This window comes from Neophocaena asiaeorientalis, unplaced genomic scaffold (genome assembly GCF_003031525.2).
Source record: "Neophocaena asiaeorientalis asiaeorientalis breed wild unplaced genomic scaffold, Neophocaena_asiaeorientalis_V1.1 scaffold606, whole genome shotgun sequence".
NCBI classification, from domain to species: domain Eukaryota; kingdom Metazoa; phylum Chordata; class Mammalia; order Artiodactyla; family Phocoenidae; genus Neophocaena; species Neophocaena asiaeorientalis.
The window spans coordinates 9547456-9569971 of NW_020173687.1; the positions used below are offsets into that span (position 1 = coordinate 9547456).

The following is a 22516-nucleotide window of genomic DNA, read 5'->3' on the forward strand; positions in this document are numbered from 1 at the left end:
TGTTTGGTCTCCTTTTTATTCTTTTTTCCTCAAAATTTCAGTAAGAATGCAAGGTTTGTTTGTTTGTTTTAGGAGTACTTGTGCTAAAAAGTATTTATGTTTAGAGAGTATTTGTAGTTTTGCCCAGAATTCCTTCAATCAGTTCCTTTCCAGTTGTTTGTTAGGATTTTGTGATAAAGCCTATGAAAGTAACTAATGCTTTTGGCTGAAGTTAACAGAAAACCTACCTGGTAAATGGTAGGGACATTTCTTTTTTATTTAGTAAGTCTAGATTTGAATGGTTTTCAGGGCTCTGGCTCAACATCTGGTTTTCTTGCTCTCCCTTTATGGTTACAGAATGGCTGCCACAGATCCAGACATCACGTCCTCACTCCAGCATGTCCAAAGACAGAAAGTGGGGCAACCAGGGCAGCAAGAATGAGCTTTCCTCAACTACCTCTCTTTCTGCCCCCACCTTTTCTTCAAGTCAGGGAGAAAATCTTTTCCAAAAGCCCTGCAGCAGATGTTCTCTACTGTCTCATGGGCTAGAATGGGGTCACATGATCACTCCTAAGCAGCAAGGGAGACTGGGAAAACAATCTTAACATGTTCATTCTCTACAAAGGAAGGTGGGCAAAGGGAATATCTATTGGGTATTCATATTATGAAAATTAATAATCATCATATCTTTTAGTTTCAGCTCCAGAATTTGTTTTTGAACATGGCTATCAAACATATCTGCCCACAGAAAGCAATGAAAACCAGACAGCCACTGTCATCTCTCTCCCTGCCAAGTCACGAGCCAAAAAGCCCACGGCCCCAACTGCTCAGAAGAGGCTTAACTGTTGCTATCCAGGTAAAGGCAGCATCTTGTCCTACTTTTGTAGAGAATGTGACATTTAACAGGTCCAAGACTCGAACTCGTGAATTCCTGACAACTGGACGTAGATAAGCTCCAAACTGCTTGGCTTAAAAAAATCAACCCACAGCATTTGCATCATCACATACGACCTCTCACTGTCTCTGGTCACCATGCACTGGGCCCTAAGACTGTTATAGCCATGGGCCTTTCTTTGAATGGGACTGGTGAAAATTTCAGATTCCTGTGAAATTTTCTTTCTGTGCTGTAACTTAGGAAGACATCCAGAAAAATTATTCTTTCCTTACTTTAAAAAAAAAAAACAAACCTTTAGGGGGCTTCCCTGGTGGCGCAGTGGTTGAGAGTCCGCCTGCCGATGCAGGGGACACGGGTTCGTGCCCCGGGCCGGGAGGATCCCACATGCCACGGAGCGGCTGGGCCCGTGAGCCATGGCCACTGGGCCTGCGCGTCCGGAGCCTGTGCTCCACAGCGGGAGAGGCCATAGCAGTGAGAGGCCTGCATACTGCAAAAAAAAAAAAAAAAACCTTTAGGGAAGGCAAGGAAAATTTCAGACTTAAGGAAAAGTTGCAAGAATAGCACCAAAAATTTCTATGTATCTTTCATCTGGATTTCCCAAATATTAACATACTATGTTTGCTTTGTTATTCTTTCTATATATACATATATTTCCCCCAAAGTTGCAGACATGATGTCCCTTTACCCCTGAGTACCTCAATGTATATTTCCTAGAAACAAGAATATTCTTTTATGTAACCACAGTACAATCATCAATATCAGGAAATTAACATTTATACATACTATTATCAAACTGCTGACCTTATTAAGATTTTACCAATTGTCTCACTAATGTCCTCTGTATCAAAAGGAAAACTGGTCCAGGATCCAGTTCATAATACACATTGCATTCAGTTTTCACGTGTCTTTAGTTTCCTTTAATCCTAAGCTTTTGTGTTTCATGACCTTTGACAGGTTTGCAAAGCACAGGCCAGTTATTTCATATTGAATAAAATGTTCGTCACTTTGGGTTTGTCTGATGTTTCCTCGTGATCAGATGCAGGTGAAGCAATTTGAGCAGGAAGTACAGACGAGATATTATGTACTTGGTACCTGGTATCAGGAGCACACTGATACCTGTTGGTCCCATTACTGTGGGATTAACTTTCATCACTTGGTTAAGGAAGTTTCTGCCAGGCTTCTCCATTCTAAAGTGACTGTGTTTCCCTCTGTCATTGATTTTTCCTTGCCTTTTCTTAAGGTTGCCAGTTCAAGACTGCCTATGGCATGAAGGACATGGAGCGTCATTTAAAAATCCACACGGGTAAGTGGTTCACACACATCCCTTCTCTGTGCTGGGAGCTGGGGATCCGGACAAGTCAGACACATGATATGATGCAGAACCTCACTGGTCATCATGGGAATACAAACACAAATGATTTTGGCAGAAAATGTTTAGAGCAATAAAATCCAGTGCTGGAACAGATATGAGAAAACTTAGAAGTGGAAATGTGAACTGGTACAGACATTTTGGAAATTGATCTGCCAGAATTAATTTAAATGCACATATTCTTCTCATTTGGAGGAGATGATCCTGTAAGTAAGGGGTGTGTGTGTGTGTGTGTGTGTTTGTGGTGTGTGTAATGACTGGTAAACAAACGAAGGAAGGGGAGAATAGTGACTTTTCATTTATGTATCTTTACACTGCATCATTGGATACCTGAGTGTGTTTTGCGATTTTGAAAGGGGAATTTAATAAATACTTTTTTTAAAGGAGAGAAATAAAGGATTGCATGGAAAAAGAAAACTGTGATTATTTCTGGTGATTTTAATTTTCTCTAATGTATTATTTTTATGTCTCTCAGACCTTCTGCATGGAGAAGGAATGCTTTTAGACTATTTTTCCTGAAGTATTAGATGCTCATAATTCAGATGATACAGTCATATATAAATTCAGTGAGTGTCAACGTGTATAAGGGAGGGACACTGAAATTTGGCGTGGGCATCCCTAATTGCCCAAATTCTGCTACTTAGCCTCAGATAGAATATCTGGAAGATGATAAAATATCTAGCAGTTATCTCTGATATTCCTTGGCCACGGCCAACGATTGCCTTGTTGCACTGGGATCGCCATCATATCTAATCAGCCTCACGGCGTCATGTCATTTAGATTTCTTCTAGTTATCACAATCTGAAGTTATTAAGTTTTAGGTATTGGTAAGCATTCTCAATGTGACAAGCAATGAACCTCTCCTGGTGGGTGCCCTGTGTTGAAGTTCCATCCGTCACACGTAGCATATTCGTCATTGTAAGAGTAAAGTGCTCTCATTATGCATGATGATTGGGGAAGCATTATAAAAGTGTAAGTGAGGACAGCACCCTGGAGTCCATCGCTGCAAGTCTTCAGGAAGCACCCTCTACTCACAGTTAGCCACGCTTGGGTCTGTAGGATGATTTCTGCATAACTGCAGCATCTCCGTCAACATCTTCAAGTCAGAGAGTTGACAAGGTGTACTTACCTTAGTTACTTTCGGAGAAGAGCTCATGGCCAGGAACAGCAAGAGTGGGGCTCTTCACCAGCAGAGCTGGCCGTAAACCATCCAGCTCCACCGACATCCGGCATCTGCTCGGTGTTGCACATACACAGGATGGCGCCCACAGAAGCTGTTTAGCAGCTGACAGTAATGAGAAATTATTGTTCCTGGATTTTTTAATTTGACTGTGAACATTTTTAATAATAAAATTACAATCTTGGGCTTCCCTGGTGGCGCGGTGGTTGAGAGTCCGCCTGCCGACGCGGGGGACGCAGGTTCGTGCCCCGGTCCGGGAAGATCCCACATGCCGCGGAGCGGCTGGGCCCGTGAGCCATGGCCGCTGAGCCTGCGCGTCCGGAGGCTGTGCTCCGCAACGGGAGAGGCCACAACAGCGAGAGGCCCGTGTACCGCAAAAAAAAAAAAAAAAATTACAATCTTTAATATACTTCTAGATGTATTCTTAAATCCCAGATGTTTGTTCTGTGAGGATAGTGACCAACTTTGGCTGACAATTGATTTTAGCACTTAGCTATTTAGGATTTGGCCAAAATACGTGTTTGATATGTAAGGTAAAGAGTGAAAATCCTGACTCACAGCCCACATCCTTCTTATCTGACACACGCACAAAAGTCACCAGTCTTAATAGTCCAGTGTGTCTCATTCTTACATTTTGGCATGTGTATACCAGGCTTAAAAACACACAATTTACTTTTTCCATCTCTTATTAAGTTAATAATATATACACTCTCTGCAACTTTCTGTTTCTCCTTTGATGCTGGATGTCTTTCCATGTCCGTATGCATGTATCTACTTCATTCTTTTCGATGGCCAAGTAGGAAATTGGTTCAATAATTTATAGTACATTTACAGTATAGTACATATAATACTTCAGCCTTAAAAATCATGTTGTAGAAATTAATGACGTGAAAATGATTGAAATTATTTTAAGTCCAAGAAAGTAGTCAGTGGAGAGGCAGTGTTGCATTCGGCTAAGAAAGCAAGACCGTCCTGGGTTCTAATCCCGGTTCTTGAGAGAATTAAGTAAAATCATTCAGAGGCACAGTACCTTCCAAAAAATAAGGGTTTAAATTGATGTTGGCCAAGAAGGTTTTTGTACCCCAAAATGTGCACACACACCTACAAGATAATTGGAAAAGTAGACATCAAAAAATCAGCAGTTGTTCACGGGTGGCAAGTTGACAATGTGCGTTAGTGAGTACAGTTTAAGCCGCTGTAGCGAAACAGCCCAGCACCAGCTCACACGAGGTGGGGGTTTATGTCTGTCTCACGTAGCTGTCCAGAGGTAAGCAGGTGGTCTAGGCAGTAGGCAGCTCTGTCCCCATCACCCAGGGACTTAAGTTCTCTCTATGTATTACAGTACGTTAGGTTACGTATCCAACGTCTGCAGGTGTGCTGTCCTCACCTGCTTGTTCACCCTCATGTCTTGGTAACAGCTGGCAAGACAGGTGGAAAGAGAAAAAGTAAAAGGCAAGCCATTTCCTTTTACGAGAGGGACACATTTACCTTCTCTGCCATTTGATTAATGAGGACTTCATCGCAGAATCACCCCTGGCTGCGAGTGAGGCCGAGAAACGTCTTCTTTGGCTGGTCAGACGTGAGCTGTACTAAAACTTAGAGATTCTGAGTTTTAGGGTGTGTCTGTTATGAAAAAGAAAAAAGAGCTAATGGGTGTGAGACAATGTTTCTTATTTTACTTAGCTGTACTTTAAAATTTTTGAGTTGCCTTCTATTTTAAATTGATAAAGAATTCATCTTCAATGTAGGAAAAATTAGAAAATACTAATAAACAACATAGAAGAAGCAATTCCTCCACTCCCAAGACGTTAGCTCTTTGCCCGTCATCCGTGTCGTTTTGGGGGGGGGGTTCTAAATATCCTTGGGTGACTGTGTCTTACGCTTTTCATAAGGCGGTGGGAAATAAGCCTTTTTCCCTTTTCATCTTGTTTCCTGATGCCGTGTGTGCACGTTTGAAGGAGACAAACCCCACAAGTGTGAAGTCTGCAGCAAGTGCTTCAGCCGGAAGGATAAGCTGAAGACCCACATGCGGTGCCACACGGGCGTGAAGCCCTATAAGTGCAAGACGTGTGACTACGCTGCTGCGGACAGCAGCAGCCTCAACAAGCACCTGCGGATACATTCCGACGAGCGGCCCTTCAAATGCCAGATCTGCCCCTACGCCAGCCGCAACTCCAGCCAGCTCACCGTACACCTCCGGTCCCACACAGGTACGTCCTTCACGTGGTCCTTACGCTGCGCTCCCAACTGCCTGTTGCCTAAATCACCGGCACCTTCAAGCACTGAGTCACGACCTAAGTAAAGGACCTGGGCACGTTAGTTCATCCCGTGGTTTGCAGTTTTGCTTTTCATCCGCTCAGAAGTCGCTTTCCCTGTAAAATAGGGAAAAACATCAAGGTTATAACGTTATACACATCTTTATGTAGCTTTAGACCCTATTCACTAGTATTTACTTGAGGAGGTGCGCTAAATGAAATATAGATATAAGCAATGCATTTTTAATCAGTGTCTGCATACGTATGGTTGGGCGTTTCAGTCGTCTTTTGAAGACTGCTCTGATCAGTTCAGCATGGGACAGCTTGATGAAGAAACTCAGCTGAGTAGGTAACTTAACAAATGATGTATGTTTTCCTTTTAGCAAGTGTGTCTCTTAGCTTTCGATACAGTGGTACTGTGTAACCACCACAAAATCTCAGCAGCATATTATAAAAGCATTTATTGCTCACATACTTCAGGTCAGCAGGGAGTTGGCTAGACATTCCATTGATCTTGGCTGGGCTTAATCACATGTGTGGGAAAGGCTGGGTGTCCACTGACCTTGGCTGGGGATCTGCTGGCTGTCTCCTTGCCTTGGCTGGGGCAGTCTGGCTCTGCCCACATGTCTCATAGCCTCCCTCTGGGACCAGTGGGCTACTCCAGGCTTGTCCTTCTCGTGTCAAGGGCAGACCTCTGCATGGAAGACAAAACAAGTATGCCCCAATGTGTAAGCTCATTTCAAGCCTCTGCTTGCATCCCATTGGCCTAAAGTAAGTTAAAAGGTCGGGCCTGGTGTCAAGGGGTGGGGCTGAGCTCACCCACAGTGGAAGGTCATCCCAGGGTTACATGGCAAAGGCCATTTTTGCACCAACCATCATTCACCGGTTCACCCCACCATCATTCACATCTCTCTGACATGCAGATGCATTCGTGGCCTCCCAAGACCCACACAAGTCTAGCCAATCATAGGATCAGGAATTTGCAGTCTCCGTCAGGTATAGATATGGCTTCTCTTGACCTAGAGCCTTCTGCAATAAAAAGACAAGCTGTCTGTCCCCACGCTCCCAGCATGCAGCGGTGAAACGCAGCCAGGATACTTATAATATTCCTGCTGTTCCAAAGGGGAATGACAGGAGGCGCTTGGCAGTCACTGGTACACAGATTTCTGAAATCCCTCTGGGCAGGTGTTTCCAGGTCCCCCCACTCTGGGAACAGGGAATGTTTCCTGATTAGGCGTTGACTCGGCCGCGTGCTTTTTGACTCTGCTCCCTGGAGCAGCCTTTCATCACCTCCCTTAACCACTTCTGAAAAGGAGTGGAAAATGTGCCTTTGAGAACCTTTCTCAGCCTGCTTCCTGCCTACCGAAAGTTGGGATCTTTTTAGGTTTTATTTTAGTCTAGACTGACAGCTTTGCTGATAGAGCTATCTTAAAAACGTTGTGAGTTTCCTGTGTATCTGTGTGCCAAAAGCCACACCCATAATTCTTCTGGAGACTTGCCTTTCCTCTAAACTCAATTATAGGCACTTTCGGCAAATAACGTTCTGTAGGTTGAAGCCGGTGCAACCTTTAGGAATCCGTGTCCAGCTGAGAGGACTTACTTGGCACCAACTTTATTCTTTTGGAGATTTTGACAAAGAACCTTGTGCTTACAGCCTTCATTTCTCATTCGTTCTTCCCTCTGCGATCAGTTCCCTGGATATGATCTTTGTTCCCAGGCTTTTGTCGTACTTTGAAAATCTTTTGCTGGTTGAAGGTGGGAAACTTCATCTAACCCAGCACATCTTTGATTTTCTGTATTCTCGCTAAATTCCATTTTGAAAATGGCCAGTTCTTTTTTGAATTTGTCTCTTTCTTGTGGGACCTTATCATATGCAGCTTGTAAGACACTTTCACTGTTCTGCTTAGAACTAATGAATCTCTTTGCTCAAGTTCAGAAGTCAGTGGTTACATTTTCTATCTTCTAAGTTACGACAGGTGACGGTTTTCCCAAATGCTTGCCGTGAAATGTGTGCACTGCCACTTTTCCAGCCTTCACCTGCCCCCCAAACCCAAAGCTACGTATTTTAGTTTTCTGTTATGGCAGCGCTCTGTTTCTCGATGCCAATATGTATATCAGTTATCTGTTGTCACAATAATGCAGTGTAACAAAAAAACCCACAGAACCTCAGTGGATACAACAACATGCCTTCTCTGTTCATGTTTGGGGATCAGCTGGGTGTCATCTGGGCAACTCTGCTGGTCTTTGCTGGGCTCACTTACAAATCTCAGAATCTGCTGGCTGTGGGCTAGCTGTCCACTGGCCTTGGATGCAACAATCCAGCTGTGCTCCACGTCTGTCGTCCTCCTCCTGGGATCAGCGGGTAGGACAGGATTGACCTTCTCCTGGCGATGGATGACAGAGGTACAAGCGAGCAAACCCCGATTCACAAGCCCATTCAAGCCATTACTTGTATCAAGTCTGGTTAACATACCATCAGCCAAATCCAATGACGTGATAGAGCCTATTTTATTAGGGGTCGTGGCAAGTCATCCTGTCCCTGTCGGGAGAGCATGCATAATTACATACATGGCAGAGGCCATGGCTACAGGGAGCGATAGGAGGTGGGGAGGTCTGGGGACATTAATCTGCTACAGCAAGTTAAGACATTGGCATAACTGGCACTCATCTGATTTTCTTCAGAAATCTCCTCAGCCTCAGAGGCGCTGAAGCATTCATTTAGGGAAGTTGTTCAGAATCATCTTAACTTAGGAGGGTAAACTTAACCATTTCATTTATAATAGCATCTTTAAGTTGGTCTAGAAAAAGTATATTTTCTAAAAATGTAAATGTATGCCATTAATGCAGTATCTCCATGGAATGTTCATTTCCCTTTTATAAATCTGTGGCACTTGTAAAATTTTACAAATTGTAAAATTAATAGGATTTTGTCTTTACCCTTCCATCGCTTTGATCGACTGTATTGTCTCGGTGGCATCCTAAACTCGAGATCTGTCAGCTTAAATATATCAGTTGCTTGTTCACGGAGCAACATTCATTAAGTCCTCACCAGGTACCAGACACTGCGAGGGTCAGGTAGTGGGCAGGAATGAACGTAGTCATTAGCTTTGGGGAGCTTATGGTCCAGCGGCACTGGTACTGACCAGTCTGCCTCATTTAAGAAATAAATCTATGGTGAAAAGGAAAAAGAAGATAATGATGATGAAAAGATTTAAACCCTTTGCCTTCACGTCAAAAAGTGTTGTTAAGCTCTGCGACTCAGCTGTGAGATTTGGTTATCTGGTTTTCCTGGGTTTGACCTCTGCTAAATTGCTTTTAAAAAAAAAAAAAGGCAAACAGATCGTCACTAATTTGGGCAGTGATGTAACTGGAAGACCTAGCAGAACATTCTAGAGCAATGATTCTTCCTCTGATTCCACAGACACCTCCACCCAGGGATCCATGAGTAGAATTTAGGAGGACCCTGAACTTGGATGAGGAAAAAAATTACATCTTCATTTTCACTCATCTTACTGAAATGTGATGTGTCCTTCAGTTATGAAAATAGGCATCCGGTCTGATTACCGTGCATGTGAACTTGTCGCCAGTAGAAATCACAGATCTTTTTATAACGTGTTTCTGATAGATCGAAACATCGTTTACACTCTTCTCTATTTAGAAATTGGTGTAGTCCCTAGACCCACCGCTAGAGCTTGTTACTTAGTGCACACACATTGCCAAATCACAATTTAATTATTTAATAATTTTCAATATAGTTAGTTTGTTTTGTATTCCTTTTGATTTTTATTTTAGTTTACTTTGTGCATTTAAACATTACCCCGAGAAAGCGTGCATGGGTTTCACTAAACCGCCAGAAAGGGGTCCGTGGCATAAAAAAGGTTGAGAGCAACATTCTAAGACAGAAGTCAGCAAACTTTTTCTATAAAGAGCCAGATAGTAAATATACTTTAGGCTGAGCGGGCCATACAGTGTCTATCACAATTTACTCACCTCTGCCAGTTGTAGCATGAAAGCAACCAGAAACAACACACAACAAATGGACATGGCTGTGTTACAATAAAACTTTATTTACAAAAACAGGCTGTGGGCTAGATTTGACTCACAGTGTGTATAGCTTACCATTCCTTGTTCTAGAGTTTCACGTGAATGATCTCAGTGGCATTTAGTCATGCAAAGCATTGTTTAGTTTGGGGCTTCTTCCTTTTCTCGAAGCTTGTTTAATTTGCTCCATCATTAATTGCATTTATTAAACAGCACATTGTGATGTTATAGGTCTTATACCAAAAAGCCAGAACACAGTCCCACTCTTTTGAGCTTATGGTAAGAAAGCAAACATTGGTCATATGTACAGATAATCACCTAGCATCCAAGAATACCAGCTTTGGCTACATACTCTAAGATGTTAACCAATATATGACATTCTGGAAAGGGTAGAAGTATAGAGACAATTAAAAATATCAGAGATTTCAGGGGTTCCGGGAGTGGGGTTAGGGGTGAATAGGTGTAGCACAGGACATCTTTAGAGAAGTGACACTATCCTGTATGCTACTGTAATGGTAGATATGTAATAGTATACATTTGTTGAAACCCATAGAAATATAGAAAACAAAGAGTAAATCCACATGTCAACTATGGAGTTTAGTTAATAATAATCTATTAATATTGGTTCATCAGTTGTAACAAATGTACTGCATTAATGCAAAATGTTAATAATAGGGAAACGACGTGCAGGGGAGAGAAGGAGCGAGCATATGGGAACTCTGTACTTTCTGTATAATCTCCCCAAACCTAAAACTGCTCTAAAAAAGTAAAGTCTTTTAATTACAAAGAAAAAAAAAAAAAGAATACCCGCTTTGGAATCAGCCTGGGTTGGAATCCAAGCTCTGCCATGTACTACCGAGTGACTGGAAACAAGTGATAGAGTCGCTCCAGGCCTCAGCCTCCTCATTTGTACAGTAGTGTTGGGAATAATACTGATAATAGTACCCACCTCGTGGGAATGTCGGGATCATCAAGTGAGACCATTCTTGTGGAATGCTCAGCAGGGCGCCTGCCATCCGGGAAGCCACCGAAGAACCTTAGCTGCTGTTGTTTCGCTTGCTTAAACAATATTGCAATGGGCGGGGTCACCAATTCGCTTGAATTATCAGATGATTGGGACTTAGCGTTCACTGAGGAAATAAACTTGGAATATCATGTCCTTTCAGATGTTGCAATTTCGCTTTTCCTGTTCATCTTTCACCGAACATGAATTAAAAAAAAAAAAAATCAAGCAGCTGGATTTTGTAACTTCACAAGTAAAGAACGCAGCTGGCAATGTGGGATAAATAAATTGTGCGCAATAAACACGTCTTTATTAATAAAAATCTGCATGAAGTGTAAGCTGGGCGTTTCAATCATTGTAAAAAGAATATTCTGATGAGTGAGCATGGAGCTGACTGATTTGAAAATGTGCCCTTGAATCTGTTACAACATGTAACTCAACCAAAAGCAACGGATTATGCAAAATGATGCAACTGTGAATGGTTCCCTAGCAGAGTGAACACAATAACCATAGGAACGATAGCTTGATTGTTTTCAAGGATATACTAAGTGTATTCGCAAATCTTATTTTTTTTTTACTGGGGACAGTTAAATAGCTTGATTTTCAATCTCCGTTTTTCTTCTGGGTGTTATAATGGTGGTGGTGGTTTAAGTTTGGGAAAAGGAGAGAAGCCCCCGACCCCTCTTTTTTTTTTCTCCCAGGGGCTGCTAGGAGCTGCAGTTAGAAGGTCTCCACCCGCCTGCCTTGGTATAAGCGATTTTCTGGTGTGTGCTTCGGGGGGATCCGCTGTGGTTGTTGCCTGCCTGTTCTTATCGAAACTCACCTTGTGTTGACAGGGGACGCCCCCTTCCAGTGCTGGCTCTGTAGCGCCAAGTTCAAAATCAGCTCGGACTTGAAAAGGCACATGCGCGTGCACTCGGGGGAGAAGCCTTTCAAGTGCGAGTTCTGCAATGTCCGCTGCACCATGAAGGGGAACCTCAAGTCGCACATCCGCATCAAGCACAGCGGGAACAACTTCAAGTGTCCGCATTGCGACTTCCTGGGGGACAGCAAGGCCACGCTCCGCAAGCACAGCCGGGTGCACCAGTCCGAGCACCCCGAGAAATGTTCCGAGTGCAGCTACTCCTGTTCCAGCAAGGCCGCCCTGCGCATCCACGAGCGCATCCACTGCACCGACCGCCCCTTCAAGTGCAACTACTGCAGCTTCGACACCAAGCAGCCCAGCAACCTGAGCAAGCACGTGAAGAAGTTCCACGGCGACGTGGTCAAGACCGAGGCCTCAGAGAGGAAAGACACGGGCCGGCAGAGCAGCCGCCAGGTGGCCAAGCTGGACGCCAAGAAGACTTTCCACTGTGATCGGTGCGATGCCTCCTTCATGCGCGAGGACTCGCTCCGCAGCCACAAGCGGCAGCACAGTGAGTACAATGAGAATAAGAGCTCGGATGTGACCGTGCTGCAGTTTCAGATCGACCCCAGCAAGCAGCCCGCCGCGCCCCTCACTGTGGGGCACCTCCAGGTGCCCCTCCAGCCCAGCCAAGTGCCCCAGTTCAGCGAGGGCAGAGTCAAAATCATCGTTGGCCATCAGGTGCCCCAGGCAAACACCATCGTCCAGGCTGCGGCGGCCGCAGTGAACATCGTACAGCCCGCCTTGGTGGCGCAGAACCCAGAGGAACTGCCCGGGAACAGCCGGCTGCAGATCTTACGCCAGGTCAATCTGATCGCCCCTCCTCATTCCTCGGGGTGTCCGAGCGAGGCGGCGGCGATGCCCCAGCCGGCTGTCCTGCTGACCACTCACGACCAGACGGACGGAGGCACTTTGCACCAGACCCTCATCCCCACGGCCCCGGGCGGCCCCCAGGAAGGGTCTGGCAACCAGACTTTCATCACCAGCTCGGGCATCACTTGCACTGACTTCGAAGGCCTGAACGCTCTGATTCAGGAGGGGACCGCTGAAGTGACTGTGGTCAGCGACGGAGGCCAGAACATCGCCGTGGCCACCACGGCTCCGCCCATATTCTCCACCACCTCTCAGCAAGAATTACCCAAGCAGACTTACTCCATCATCCAAGGAGGCGCCCACCCAGCTTTGCTCTGTCCGGCGGATTCCATACCAGACTAGTGCTTATAAAACAAAAGAAAGGGGGAAAAAGGAGTGACCAAAAAAGAAGTCAGAAATGGAATTCTGTAAGAGGTTTGCCCTTAATGTTTTTAAGGATTGTTGTGAAAACACCCCGCCCCCATAATAAATTGTAATTTTATACTGCTTACTGAAATTTTTTTTATGCTGCGAGAGTTGTGAGACCTCTGAATCGCGGTGTTCTAAGTGCTGTAGAATCTTAAATACTACCAAGATGATCCCGATTAGGGGTTGGAATGAAATGAATTGAGTAGTGAATACATTTGTTTGCTTCCAACTTGATTTGCAAACTCTAATAAAGGTTTTTTCCACCTCATTAAATTTGTGTAGTAGATGGTGCTTCTAAGCCTCTCTTAAGTCCCCATTCTGAAATACCCCCCATGTTTGGGGTAATAGTGTTTTAATACATGGATACAAATCTATCGGCATGAAGGACCATTTTCTACATAATGTTACATGGATTTTTGATCAAAAAAAAAAAAAGTTTAGCGTAAATGAGGGAAAAAAAGGAATGGTTTCCTAATAAATTGCTACATCATTAAAACATAACCAATGTTAGTGATTCTTTAGAGTCACAGTATGATTTGGGTTATTGGGGTTTGAATTATATAATTAAAGAGAACTTGAAGAAGCAAAGCTTCTTAGTCCTCTCTCATAAATAGTATATAAATGCCTTACCTTCTTCACAGTCAAATATGTGTAGCGCCTAAAGTGACCCAACTATCATTTTTATTTTGAAACTTCAGAGTGACAAACCTGACGTTTCTGTTTAGATGCTGATTTAATTAACCTTTAGGTTGGGTTAATTATAATATTAACCTTTAGGACAGTTTTCTAGGATGGCGTTGTTTTAGATAGTAATATACGTGCAGTCCCAGGGATCAGATGAGAGGGATTGGAAAAGCACCTAAGGTCCAAAGCATGGGCTGTATTGACGAGAGGGAAATTTCAAATTTGTCTGTTTTGAATTGAAATGCTGTGTGATCAGTAGGTGGCGCCAGAGAGCGATCTCAAATTACCCGTGCTTAGATCTGAAGACCTGAATTTGGGTCTTCATCTCTGATTTCCAGCTTCTAGCATTATCTTCAACTCAGGGTGGGCTCTTAATAAACACTGCATAAATGAAACATGCTGTCACAGAGCATGAGCCAGGATTGATGAGGAGGGGAAGTTACTCTGGTGAGAGAAGCGTATTTAAAATGTGAGAACACTTTAGATACATTTTTACCAGAGTAATCAACATTTTAATTTTATTCCCTAACACACAAACTTATTAAAATTCTCATGCATATCAATTCACTTTTACAGAAAGATATTATTCCCTCCCCCCCTTTTTTTTTGTAATAACAAACTAAGGAAATACGGAAGATGGTGATGCTGAAAACCTTGAGAATTGCCTGTTGGAAATAGAAAGTCAGCATCCCTTAGGATACACATACAGGGACTTCTCCAGTGATCCAGTGGTTAAGACGCGGTGCTTCCAATGCAGGGGACGCGGGTTCCATCCCTGGTCGGGGAACTAAGATCCCACATGCTGTGCAGCGTGGCCAAGAAAAAAAAGAAAACACATACATATATATATATATATATATCCTCAAGCTGGGCTCTGTCTTCTTTCTTTTTATTTTTGATCCTTCTTCTTCGCCAGAAATTATTTTTGTATCAGCAGTGATGATAATGCATCATAACTATGGTTTGGTAAGAAATCAAAAAAGCTTGCAGCTTACTCTGTGAGTATTTTATCACTTTAGAATTACTGCTTGCAGTTCTTTAGGAAACTAGTCAGCCATTGGATTTTACCTGGGAAACTTCTATTGTCATGAACCTGTGTTCTACATCTTTTTTCCCAGTGTGCCCCTAGTTTCAACTTTTAAATGATTTTTTTCCTGATTATAAATGTAATGTGTATTCAAGATAAAAAATATGGGAAACACGTTACAGATCTTCCTCGACGTACGAACAGGTTATGTCCTGATAAACCCATTGTAAGCTGAAAATATCATTAAGTTGAAAATGCATTTAATACAGCTAACCTACCAAGCATCATAGCTTAGCCTCACCTACCTTAAATGTGCTCAGAACATTTACATTAGCCAACAGTTGGGCAAAATCTGCCTATTTTAGAAGAGAATATTGAATAGGTCATGTAATTTAATGAATACAGAAAGTGAAAAACACAGATTGGAGGGGTACAGAGTGATTGTAAGTGTATCACCTTTGTGATCCCATGGCTGACTCACTGCCACTGCCCAGCATCGGGAGAAAGAATCAGACCACATAGTGCTAGCCAGGAAAAGATCAAAATTCAAAGTATGATTCTATTGAATGTGTATTGCTTTTGTACCATCGTAAAGTCGAAAAATTGTTAAGTTGAGCCATCGTAAGTTGGGGACCATCTGTATGTATATTAAAAAATTTTTAAAGTCACTAATAATTTTACTATCCAGACGTAAAAATTGTGACCATTTTAATGGACTTCCTTCTAATCTTTTTTTTCTATGCTTGTGTATGTTTTCTATTTTTTAAATTTATTTTATTTATTTATTTATGGCTGCATCAGGTCTTAGTTGCGGCATGTGGGATCTTTCATTGTGCTGCGGGCTCTTTGTTGTGGCGCGTGGGCTTCCTTCTAGTTGTGACATGCAGGCTTCTCTCTAGTTGTGGCGTGCAGGTTTTCTCTCTCTAGCTGTGGCACATGGGCTCTCTCATTGAGGCGTGTGAGCTCAGTAGTCGTGGCACGCAGGCTCAGTTGCCCCACGGCGTGTGGGATCTTAGTTCTCCCACCAGGGATTGAACCCGCGTCCCCTGCATTGGAAGGTGAATTCTTTACCACTGGACCACCAGGGGAGTCCCGTATGTATGTTTTCTACTCCAGTTACAGAGTTGGGGTTGAATTGAGCATACTATTTTCTTTTTATATCCTATATTTCTCTTTATATCATTATATCTCCACAGAACTGCTGCCCTCCATAGATACATATAATGCATATACACACACATGCATATTTGGATTTTTTTAACAAACTACAACAGCAAAACTTGTTCCTTGTGATAAACTATATATAGAATTGTACAAAAACCAAGCCAATAATCTCCAGCCTATTCTCATTCCACCCAAGGTAAGTAAGGTCTCTGTGTTCATACCAACTTAAAAGATAACCTAGAAAAGGCTTTCCCTTATTTTTATAGTAATTGTATCACACTATGTACATTTCTCTCTACCTTGCCCTTATTATTCCATTTATTAACAGTACTGTGTGTCAGTACAGCTATGCCTAACTTTTTTTTTAAGCAAACGGTAGACTATGACTTACGATGTTATAAGCACCATGCTTTATTCACCCATCTCCATCTTCATGGGTATTTTGGTTGTTTGGGGGTTTGTTTGCCATTGCAAACTGCCACAGTAAACATCCTACATAGTTCCTCTTATTCAGTTGTGCTTTCTTTTCTTTCTGTAGGTTAGAGTCCCCAAAGTGCATTTCAATGAGTTTCTGTAGTTTGTACTTGCGTAGATTCAGATGAGTTTTTCAAAACGATAGTCTCGTTGGTGGTGCTGGTGGTGCGGGCTCCAGCTATCACAAATCTTGTTATCCATCTTTTGAAGTTTTGTAGGTCTGATGTGTGAAAATGGTAATCTGGTCTTTGTGCATTTCCTGAGCTGGTGTTTTGATCTGCATCTCTGTGACGCCTCTGCATAGACTTGTTGATTATTTGCATTTTTCTTATCTATGAACTTTAAACTCATACTCTTATTTTTTTCCTTGGGTTGCTGGGCACCTGGGGATGTGAACCCCATGTCTGTCAAATGGTGCTGAGTTTTCTCCCCTCCTATCCTTTGTCTTTTGACTTCCTCATGGTGCTATTTCCACATAAAAATAATCATTTTGTATGCAGTCAGATTCTTCTAGTGCTTTATTTGTGGCTCCTGTAGTTTCTAAGAAAGTCTTCCCTTCCCTTGAGGGTTTTTTCTTTAATATTTTCATTATTTGTTTTCAGTTTCTGCAGCCAGAATTCATATTTATGTGTGTATGATATAGGAGTTTAGCTGCCCAATTGTAACCAGGACCATGTGTTAAACAAAATATTATTTTCCTTGGAACTGAAATCTTAATTTCACCTTTAGATGAAGTTCCCAAATATACTTGGCTCTATCTCTAGAATCTCTGTTTTATCTCACTGATCTTTATACTTCTCTGGGTTGCCAACATTACATATTTGATTATATTAGCATTAAGGTAATCCTTAGTATCTTTTAGACTTGCAAATCCTCCCCATAGCTATTATTTTCCAAAATTTTCTTAGCAATTCTTAAATATTCATATTTCTAAACGAACTTCATTTTGTCCATTACCCCTCCCCCCATAAAAAGTAAACCTTTTGAGGATTTGTATTAGAATTGTATCTGTATGGTTACATGAACTCATGAAAAGAAGACTTTAAAAACTGTTAAATCTGGGACTTCCCTGGCAGTCCAGTGGTTAAGACTGCGCACTTCCACTGCGGGGGGCACGGGGTTGATCGCTGGCTGGGGAACTAAGATCCCACGTGCCACACGGCGCAGCCAAAAAAATAAAAAATAAATGTTAAATCTTCCACCCAAAAACTTTTATTTAAACCCTGTTGTAATATATAGTTTTCTTCATATACAGTCTATTCTTATTAAATAGGGCCTGTATTTTCTTGTTGTTTTGAATTCTATTGTAACTGTAAATAAGATTTTTTTATGTTAAAATAATTATTTGTTGCAAGCATAGGGAATAGCTACATTTGGTATATTTGTCTATATTGTACTACCTTAGAAAAAAGTTTTTATTCAGTGACAGTATTTATTAGAAACTCTTGGTCGCTGATAAATATGACATGATGGTTGTGGTATAGTCACCTCATTCCCAGGTGTTTTTTTCTCGTCCCTTGCGATACTTATACTACTTATTTTGCAGTCCTGTCCTATTGTATTAGTCAGAACCTCCAAACAATGTTGAAACAGCTGGCATCCCTGTTGCATCTCTGATTTTAACTTGAATGGCTTTAGAATTTCCCAATTTAATATAATATATGCTATTCCTTGGGTGACAGTTTTTATAGTACTTAGTCATTTTCTTCTCCCATTTTCAGAGTTTTTATCAAGGTGGGTTGCTGATTATTGTCAAATATCTCTTAACTATCTCTTGACATAAATATTTGGGTTTTGTACTTACATCTGTTGATATGTGAATTAGTGTAGGACAGAGCCTGGTACTGAAGCCTCTTGCATTCCTGAAACAAACCATCTAGGTCATGTTGGATTATTCTTCTAACACATTCCTAGATTTCATTTACTAATATTTTCCTTGAAATTTTTATAACCTTATGTGTAAGTGCAGTTGAATGCTGGTTTTCTTCTTTGTTCTCTGACTGCTTGTTTGTTTGTTTTAGGTTATGTTTCTCTGAAAATAAATTGAGGCTCTTCCCTCCTTTTTCAGTGACCAGCAATAGTTTGTTATTTCAGGAATTATCTGTTTATTTTCTGGGCTGATACCCTTTTTCATTGTACATTCTTAACAAACTTTCCATTTTTTTCTGTAATTAATGGTCTATTTGGACTTTATGTCTCAACCTGATAAATTTTGGTAATACATACTTTGCAAAAGAAAAAATCATTCATTTTGCTCTGTAATTCCACTTAACGTTCTTCTAAAATTATTTTAGAATCTTTGGCTTTTTTTTTTTTTTTAACAGTGCTCTTTTTTTTTTTTTTGATCTAACAGTGCTCTTGTTACTTTTTTTGGGGGGTGGTGGTTTTAGGGGAATTTGGGGTGGGTTGTGTCTTATTTGTATTTTCAGTCTTCTTCTTAGGTAGTTTGCCAGGAGTTTATCTGTTTTGTCATTTATGTAAAAGTAAAGCTTTTGCTTTTATTTTTCTCTCTCTACTCCTCCATTTTATTCATTTCAGCATGTATCTTTATTTCAGCATTATCTTTATTAATTCTTTCCCCTGCTTTTCTTTCAGTTTATTTTGTTAGTCTAATTTCCTGTGTTAAGTTCACTTATTTTCAGCCTTTAATAATGGGGAAGCATTTAAAGCTGTGTATTTTCCAGTATGACTTCACCTATGTTAAAAGATCATTTTTTTCAAAGTTAAATCATGACTGCCATACAAATATAAAATGAGCATGTGTTAGCAATTTTATCTAATTCATTAATTAATGAGGAAATCAGTAAGTTGTTACAACAGGTTTGAAGGGGAGTTCAATGAATGCTTACACAGGCAATCAGGAATGCTGAAACAGACTTACAGACAGATGCAAAACTGGTTGGGGTCTACAGGGCAACCATCAGTTGCATTCCACCCACAAGGTGTGTTTACATTCTTATACGTTTTTTGCATTATTATATGTTTCTGTAACTCACAGAGTTGTAAAATAGCTCAAAAACGCTAAAAGGTATTGACCGCTATAGGATTAGATAACCCAGAGCTGGGATATGACGGGACAACCAGTAATCTTTTTTGCCTATTTCCAAGTCCTTCAGAAATTTTCATGACATCCATATCCCTATAGATTTTTATATGAAGTGTCCTTCTTTCGTAAATTTCTAGATACTTCGTTATTTCAGTTTTAGGGTTGGTTGGTTTGTTCGGTAAGTCAGGGGGATAAAACCCAAGAGTTATATAAAGGTTTGTGTCTTATTTTTCAAGTAGTTACAGTTTGTGAAACTATATTTTCATTTTTGGTTTCTGATATTAATGAGTTTTGATCTGAGAATGACCTGTAAAATACGTGCTTTTTGTAATTTATTAGTTTTCTTTATGGCTATGTGCATGACCGAGTTTTGTAAATGTTTGAGGAGATCTATGAATCAAGTATGTTGACTTTGTTATTCAGATTCTCTTAGTTTTTGTCTGCTTGATAAACTTTGAAAGAAGTATTTTTAAGCCTCTTACTGTGGCTGTGTTTTTTTATCATGCTTTTCTTGTATTACTGTGTTTCATTTTATTATACTTTGTCATATGTTGTTTGATGCATGTGAGTTTGTGGCTATTATGTGTTCTTTGTCAATTTTACATTTTACCCTTTAGTATGTGCCTGATCTTTAATAGCTTTGGGTCTTAAATTACACTTTATTTAATAACAGTATTCTAAGCCTTGTTTTATATTTTATTACATTTGCTTGGTTTATCTTTCCCACTCAGTGGTTTAATATCTTCCTTTAATAGCATGTCTTTGTCTTTGGTTGGAGAAGTCAAACTGTTTGCATTTCTCATAGTAACGTATACTTGGTATTATTCATTTCTGTCTTATTTAATATTTACTATTTATTAAACTTTGTAATTTTCTCCTTTTTCTTTTCTAACTTTTCACTTTGTTCTTGAAAGTTCTTATATGTTTCCATTCTGCTAATAGTTACTTTCTAAACTCTAGCGATTATTTTTAAATCGATTCCTCTATTGCTATATCAGATATAAATATCAACTAGGCCCAAACCTTTCATTAAGAAGTCTCCTCCCCACAAGAGGAGGCCGTTGGGCCACATCTCTTTCTACAACGCCTCTCTCCAAATCCTGGGTGTTGCTGAGGTAGCTTGTGAGTTTACTTCCAGGCTTTTGTTAAGTTTTGCCCTGCAGTTATCTCTCTTATGTTCCAATTCCCAAATGACCACATCAACTGAGATTTAACCAAAGATTACAGCATTCGTTGTTCACCATAACTTCTTATACTCTTCTTCCTGTATTTCACATCTTTACTCTGAGTTTATCCTTATTCCGTTAATTTCTTGAGTATGTTCCTTAGAAAGGGCACATAGGCTGGTATTTCTTTTGTCCCAGCAGATGAATGATACCTTTGCACAGCGGATTCTTTTCTCTTCAGTAATCTTTAAATTCTGTTCTCGTGGAGGTGAGAAGTTTGATACTGATCTGATCCAATTCTTGAATGCCCTAGATCCAGCGACCAGCAAAGCTGAGACAAAATGGTAGTGCTGCCAGGAAGAAAAGTTGGGAGGTCTCTCACCTCAGCCAGCCAGGTTGAGAGAACCAATCTCTAAAATTTCCAGAACAGAGGGAGGGGACTGAAAATGGGAAACATTACTAATCTTGAAAAATTTTTGTTGTTCATTTCATCCCACTACTCAGCAAAAAAATTATAGTTCTATAAATTGAAACACATTTTTTATTCCCTTTGACTGTAGGGCTCCAAGCTTTAAACATTTCTTTTACATCAAATTATCATTCAAAACAACTTTTTGTTGTAAACTACATAAATATATTACACATTTTTGATAAATAATTAAAATAAGCAAGAATATATCTTAATGAGTTTGATAGGCCTAGTTTTTAATCAGTTTATATATCTGTGATGATATTACTTAAAAAAAATTTTTTTTTACCAACTGCTAGAATGAGATACAGATCTCTTTCAGTTATAGTCCCAATTTTCTTTTTTTATTGATGTAAATGCTAAGAAGTCACATTCGCATAAATAAGGATAGGGACATAGAAAGTGTATTGTTACAGCAATGCCTCTCAATTATTTTAATTCCTTCTGAGTTAAATGCCAGAAAATCATACAATGATCAATCATAATTATTTGGGTCAATTTCGTTAAAAGCAAAGAAACGAAAACCACCTGGGATTTCTTTCCCAGTCATGGACCAATTACTTTCTCAACCTCGGCACCATGAGTCACCTTCTGGGTGTACTCTTAGATGATCAGTTTTAGGGAAAAGTACTCATCAAAGTTGAGGATCTGAGAATTGATTTCCTCAATCATGCCCATACACCTCTTGAGAAGTCTTTGTATATTCCCCAAATACAAGAACCCCAATTGAAGGCCCTTGCCCTGGAGCAGGGTTCAGCAAACTTCTTCGGTAAAGGACCAGGTAGATGCCGTGGAGCAACTAAGCCCGTGTGCCACAACTACTGAGCCTGTGCTCTAGAGCCCACGTGCCACAACTACTGAGCCCACGTGCCACAACTACTGAAGCCCATGCACCTAGAGCCCGTGCTCTGCCACAAGAGAAGCCACTGCAATGAGAAGCCCACGCACCGCAACGAAGAGTAGCCTCCACCCGCCGCAACTAGAGAAAGCCTGTGCACAGCAACAGAGACCCAACACAGCCAAAAATAAAGAAAAAATAAATAAATAAATAATTTTATTTATTTATTGACTTTTTAAAAAAGGACCAGGTAGAAAATATTCAATATTTTTCAGCTCTGTGGGCCACATGGTCGTTATTGCAGCTCTTCACCTCTGCTATCGTAGCATGAAAGTAGCCAGAGACAATAGTAAAGGAGTGGGTGTAGCTGTGTTCTGATAAAACTTTATTTATGGACATTGACATCTGAACTTCACAAAATTTTCAAGTGGCACAAACTATTATTTTTCTTTTGTTTTTTTCCAACCACTTAAAAAAAAAATGTGAAAACCATTCTTGGCTCGCAGACCACATAAGAACAAGTGCGTTGGACCACAGTTTGCCAACCCTTGCCCTGGACCCTGCACGTAATAGGTACATAACAAATATTTATTAAATAAATGGTACTAATGATTTTCAGTGATAAAAAGCTAACATTTATTGACTCAGGATATGCCAACACAATGCTAAATGCTCTACCTAATAATGTAATCCTCCCAACATCCCATGAGGGAGGATTACTATTATTACCCACATTGTGCA

At 40.8% G+C, this 22516-nt stretch overlaps 1 protein-coding gene across 4 annotated transcripts in view; it reads left to right on the forward strand.

Moving 5' to 3' along the window:
- ZFP64 (ZFP64 zinc finger protein) overlaps window positions 1-22516 on the forward strand; it is an 80090-nt gene that overhangs the window by 16266 nt on the left and 41308 nt on the right. For 2 of the 4 annotated variants that reach the window (XM_024750399.1, XM_024750396.1), the window contains exons 3-6: window positions 674-835; window positions 2115-2177; window positions 5382-5633; window positions 11559-12985. In XM_024750399.1, the coding sequence (XP_024606167.1) occupies window positions 2141-2177; window positions 5382-5633; window positions 11559-12841 (1572 nt within the window). In that variant the 5' untranslated portion in view covers window positions 674-835; window positions 2115-2140 and the 3' untranslated portion in view covers window positions 12842-12985. Of the gene's footprint in view, window positions 1-673; window positions 836-2114; window positions 2178-5381; window positions 5634-11558; window positions 13496-22516 lie in introns of those variants that run through there. The other 2 variants (XM_024750397.1, XM_024750398.1) reach the window with 2 other exon arrangements.